Below are 6,246 nucleotides of genomic sequence, written 5' to 3' on the forward strand. Positions count from 1 at the left end.
TTGGACCTTATGCTTTGGATCGGAGGAAACTACCACCAATGACGACTTTACATCCGCTTTTCCATGTATCTCAGTTGAGAAGGACCATTAGAGATTATACAGCCAACTTGGAGTTACCGATGACACTTACTAAGGATTTATAGGTGATTCTGGAACCCTTAGAGTTGATGGGGGTTCGCCATAAGTAGGGGTTTGAAGATTGGGAGAGAACAATCCTCCTCTCGAATTGAGGATCAATTATATCTTGCTTTGTGTTTGCTTTTGCTTTGAATCCACTATTACAATCTATCATTTTGGATTGATTTCATTTAGATTATCGCATTGTTTCCGTTGTTTTTATCAATTATTGCTAGGGTTGCTTGCGAACTCAAGTATTTCCTATCATAAGCTTGCCCCTAGGTATTTTGACCTATATGAGATATTGGAGAGGATTGGGGCTGTGGCATATCGCTTGAGATTACCATCGACCACTACTATACATCCAATGTTTTACGTGTCACAACTGAGGAGATCTATTGGGGATCATGCAGGTAGTTCAGAGTTACCAGTGTCCCTGATTGAGGATTTGGAGGTGGGGTTGGAACCGCTGAAGCTGAAAGGGGTATGATAAGGAGAAGGAGGAATCAAGGAAGTGTTGATCAAATGGAAGAACCTACCTACTATGACACCACCAGGAGCCATACGAGAGGGCGTAGCATTAGTTCCTGTCTTTTCACCCTGAGGACAATGTGAGTTTTTGGAAGGGGGTATTATTAGACCGGTCCCTAGACTTGGATCGGCCGAGGTCTATAAAAGGAGGCTGATTACTTCCACCTCCACAGGAGTTCGGCCTCTTTTGGTGGTGGGGTCCATGCATTAATGTATTAATTAAGAGGGGGATTAGGGGGGAAATTCAAATTAAGGGGGTTGTTTTGTTATTTTACTGTTTTTGGGTTGCTTTAAGTAAGATAGTAAACCTAGGGCTGGGAAGAATCTCTGTTTTTACTGAAGTTAGGAGTTTTCTCATATTTGTTTGGGCTATAGCCAGCGGGTAGGGATTGGAAGAGCCGGATCTGCCTCTCGAATTGGGGATTCATTGTACCTTGTTTGTTTTTCTTCCATCTACTATCAATTGAAGAGTTTCTCTCTTTTTATTCCACCAATACATTCTAAATTACTGTTTTACAAGTTGCTGGAATTAAATTTCAGCAAGGTTCTTTTTCCTTCTATTTCTCATGTGCTTTCTATCACCTCCAACACTCGCTACACCTAAATCCTCAACACCAAACCCTCCTGAGCTCTTCCCTGCTCATGTCTGTGCGATCTTTAGCACTGCATGCACGTGTGCGCATCTACTCTACATGGGAGCTTAATGTAGATGCTGCACACTTCAAAGGTTACCACTCACCTGAATCCTTCGATTAAAACAGGTTTAATTTAAAATTTATTGGTTTGGATATGATTAGGTTTGCATTTAAGGTCCATCATTATTTTTGTAATCCTATTTTCTGCAAAAAGGCATTTATGTTATTTAATTGGATTATTGATGTAATGATTTGCTTTTTTAGATCTAAATTTTGTATTTTTAACACTCTTAATGTTGTGCGGAGTTTCTTTTGTTTGCCTCCATTTACTAGTACAACTACAAATATCATGGTGGAGATTTCCAGTAGACCCACAAGTTGCGATAAAATCACAAGAGAAGCTTGCTAGAGACAATCTGAGGAAGATCACCTGCTGCAGAAGGATAAATGCAAATACAACAAATCATTTCCACTTCAACAACAAAAACAACAAATATTTATCTCACTATGTGGGGCCTGCTGCATGAATTTTTTTTTCTCCAGTGTGTCCTATTAAGAGTCAAATTCTCATGACTCAAACACTAAATGAATAGAAAAGCCAATGTTAAAACCAAGTAGGGTCAAATCGGATGAGCAGAGAGTAATCACAGAGATCCCAAATTGAGAGGAATCACAAAAGTCGCTGAGTCACTGTTGGAGGCAGCTTTGCATCTTTTGTGCGTTGAAATTGAAAGAGTTTTTGAATTTTCACATTTTTTGCCCGAACAACTTTTCCAATGCGTTCCTATTTACGTGCTAGGCCTTTTTTCACATATAAATTTTTTTTCTGATCAATTGGTTTATAAATAACTTAGGTGATAGCTGTAATGTTGATTGTCTATACGCAATTCTCTTGTTTTTTATTTTTTATTTTTATTTTTTATTTTATTTTTTGTTTTTTTTACTTATTATTATTATTATTATTTTTACGCAATTCTCTTGTTGAAACTCTTCATGGTGTGTTTTCTACATGGATAAATGCTCCGTTGGAATTTGTTTCTTGTTCTAAAGCATGACTAAACTTTCCTCTTTTTATAGCTACAATTAGCAGTTTGTCTCCCTGAACTTCTATTATTAAATAGTTAATTTTCACGTGTAGGAGCCAAAGATCAACACATATGCTAGCTTCAGAGATGATGTTCTGCCCCGAATTAAGAAGCTTGGATATAATGCTGTTCAGATAATGGCTATTCAGGAGCATTCATATTATGCAAGTTTTGGGTATGGTTAATTTCTTCCCCTTAAAATTCACCTTTAATGACATTATTAATTTGTAATAAAATGCATTCGTGTAACATATCTGCAACTTTCACTCAAACAAGCGATGTTTAGCAGGACCTGTATTTCATAAATGCTAAATTATTCTGAATTAGGATAGAACTTCATGTAATCATGCTGGTTAGGCTTTTTTTGTATGGCTTTTAGAGTCTCACTGAGATAATTCTAGATTGAATTCCTTATGCATGAAACTTGAGATTCTTGAAATCACTTAGTGGAAAAATAAATCTTCACATTTTTTTGGCCGAAGTCCATCATATTCATTTTTGCAGTATCAAACCCCCTACTTATGTTCTTAAGAGTTGGTGTTAATTCTCATGCCTTATCTATTGTTGTGGATCCCATTGATTTGGCAACTATCTTGTTTATCATCCTTTTCTCTCTTGCTTGGAAAGAACTTGACCTTGAGTTCATGGATTTCGATTTCACTTGAATGGGTCAAATTTTTAGTTGAACTTTTGGCTTACTTTAGGGCAGTCTTAGTTTATTTTTCTTTAAAGTAAAATATCATAAATAGAAAAGAGATGAGTACAACAAGGACAATTATCAAGAATTGCCAAAGAAAAGATATCATGATGGCCTAGGATAGAAAATCCTTAGAAACATGAAAACTACAAAAGAATCATTTAGACCTTTACTTGACGCCTGGTGAAGAAAAAGGCGTGATGATTATTATTTTTTCAGTTTCTGCCCCATTTGGTAGAAAAGATTAGAGTTTTTATCAACCAAAGTGTCTACACATTGAATGCTTTCTTTTGAATAATTAGACTGTTAAGAAAATCTTGATCATTGATTTGTTCATAAATTGGGGGGAGGTGAGGTGTTACTTGAATAGGTGGATTAGGATCAATAATAATGCTTGCAGATGTAATAGAAATCATCTCTTTAGGACTAGCAGGAGTAGGCACAATAGCCTCTAATTCCAAAAGAGAATTTAAAACTAGTTCCAAGTTTGAATTGCTTGCTGATCTATTGAAGGAGTGGCCTCCCAAGTGGTATAAGTTCGAATTTGATCTTTTGATTTTACCTTTTATGCTGTGCGTCAGATTTCTTCAAATTCAAATGTGCATCAAGCATTCAAAAAAATTACGCCAGAAAAATTTGTAGGATGAACAATATGATGGTATACCTTCAAATTCAACTCTTTGCCAAAATCCACAAGTTGAGGAGCCAATTCACGCCTACTTTCCTGAGTGGATGTTTGGTATAGTATGCTTTTAAAGATAGTTTATTAATAATATGATGAGATTCAATAAGCCTTATAAAATAGTCACCAACCAAGTAAATCAGACTTGAATTTACGAATATCCTCCAGGTTGAGGCAACCCAACCAGTCCATAATATATATATATATATATATCTCAAGGCCTTGCAAGCTCAAAGATCTCCTCAGTAAGCACGAGCACAAGTTTGTCTTAATAGAACATTAATAGCTATATCTAGGGTTTATAGACTTGGAAAGATCGAACTAAGTTAAACCTTACCTCTCCTTAGGAAGGAAATAGTCCTCTTAGGTTTTTGGTTTACACCATTATCATGCTCCACTCGACATTAAACAGCTTTATTCATATGCATGAACTACTGCACAAATACTTGCTCAAACTCCCTTATTTCATCTGGCCCTCTCCCTATCACATAGCACCTCTCGCTATTGAGGGGATCTCTGAGCTTACCAGGCCTTTTTGCTCTTGAGGTAATGTCATATCATGTATCATGTAGGATTCATTATCATTTATTTATCATCTACTTTGAGCCAATAGTTGTGTACATTTTTCCCTAACCAAAGTTGCTGCTACAAAAAGCAAAGGATCTTAGTGTCTATATACTAGCCTTAATTAAACTTTCAATCTCACAATCGAGAGAAATAATTAACAATGGAAGCTTATGTCTATTATAAATCTTGAACCAGATCATTAAGTCCTTATTAGAACCGCACCAAGCAACGTCGATCCCACTTGTGACGGAGCCCGTCCACTTGTTGGCTTCCTTCTGCAAGCCAAATGAACAACCCTCCGCCTCACGCGAACCCGATCGCCGATCCTAGCCGTGCCGCACACGCGGCCCTTGTTCACATGAGGTTCGATCCTGTCTTCCCTCCGCACAATCAAGCTGCCAAACTCCCTCTTTCGTCTTCGTTCTTCTGGTCCGTTCTACATGCCCGAGTCCTTCGTCTAGTGTTTCTTGATTTGAAACAGTGAGTAAGAAAGAGAGATTTGGTGTAAATTGATTATTATTATTATTAATGAACATTTAATAATAATAATACTTATTATTATAAATAATCATAATAATAATAAAAGCAGTAATAATTATAATAATTATTATTATTAACGAAAGCATAAAAACTAGCAATCATTCAATTGGAGAAGTCAAAGACATTCCAGGGTCGATTCTTCCCTCGAAGTTATTATTTAAAATTTAATTTAATTATTACTAAAAAAATTAAAATCAAACTCTAATTAAGTAAACTAATTAATTTAAAATAAAACTAATTTTTTTTAATTAATTAATTGATTAGATTGAAAATCATATAGAAAATTTTAAAATTTTAAATTAACCAGCTGAGCAGTTAATTTTAAATTAAAAAATTTTAAAAACTTTAAATTAACTAAATTAAAACTAAAATTCATTTAATTAAAGAACAAAAGAATAATGTTCATACTAATCAATCTAAGTACAAACACACACCAACTAAACACCAAACTTCTAAAACTAAAATACTAAAAACAAAATAAAGAAACTCTAAAAAACTCACAAACAACTCTCCAAAACTTCTAACTGCAGCTGCAAACTCCCTCTTATGCTAGCCTTGAATGCCCTAAAATAAGTAAACAGAAGTCAACGTAGGGTGGTAAATAAAACTAGTACTAAAAAAGGAAACTGGAACTGAAACAAAACTAGTATTGTAGGTAAAGCTAAGTATTGATACAAAACAAACAAATAAAGCTAGTACTGTGGGTCAAATGTTACCGCTAAAGGAAAAAAACTATAGTATACAACACTAGAAGCTAAGGGCTAATGGGGCTAAATCCTCGCTAAGCTAAGGTCGTTAGGCCTCCCCCTAATAGATGTCGTAAGTCCTACTTTAATTAGGGTATTAAGGAAAACTTTCTAGGACATATAACATGTCTTTGATTGTAACACTCCACAGTACCTCTTAACAGTACTGTAGAGTGTAAAATGCATAAACATTACATTTTTCATCATTAAACATCTGATACTTTTTTTTTTCTTGGAAAGTGATACAATAGTATCCATTAATATTTCAATTATCTCAACGGAAGTATCTAATAATTTAAAGTTTTAACAAAGAAACACTTACAGAGCCACTACATAAATCCAAAATAATACTTCTATGGAATGTTTCCATAGCTTAAGTTTAGTCTTTACACAGATTTAAAAACTAGCATATAAAATTGAAATACTTACGACCTAGTCAGCATCGATCTTTTCTTTTCCTTTTCCTATAACAACAACCAGTAAGAAGTATACTGGTGAGCTATGAGGCTCAATAAGTTATATACATTTAAATAGCATTTAATTTGTATGATTACAAAATTCATAACATTAAGAATATTAATAAAAGTTAAACAAACTCGAGAAGACATCATAAAATCTCAACTAACATTAATATTTACTTTCTATG

At 34.6% G+C, this 6,246-nt stretch overlaps 1 protein-coding gene across 1 annotated transcript in view; it reads right to left on the minus strand.

Moving 5' to 3' along the window:
• The window catches only part of LOC110105817 (1,4-alpha-glucan-branching enzyme 1, chloroplastic/amyloplastic), a 32,513-nt gene that overhangs the window by 25,006 nt on the left and 1,261 nt on the right, over window positions 1-6,246 (minus strand). Inside the window, exons 5-6 of the mRNA XM_028694111.1 lie at window positions 3,730-3,789; window positions 3,628-3,650 (exon numbers count right to left, since the gene is read on the minus strand). Of these exons, the coding sequence (XP_028549944.1) occupies window positions 3,628-3,650; window positions 3,730-3,789 (83 nt within the window). The remainder of the gene's footprint in view (window positions 1-3,627; window positions 3,651-3,729; window positions 3,790-6,246) is intronic.

This window comes from Dendrobium catenatum, unplaced genomic scaffold, assembly GCF_001605985.2.
Source record: "Dendrobium catenatum unplaced genomic scaffold, ASM160598v2 fragScaff_scaffold_390, whole genome shotgun sequence".
Lineage (NCBI taxonomy): Eukaryota > Viridiplantae > Streptophyta > Magnoliopsida > Asparagales > Orchidaceae > Dendrobium > Dendrobium catenatum.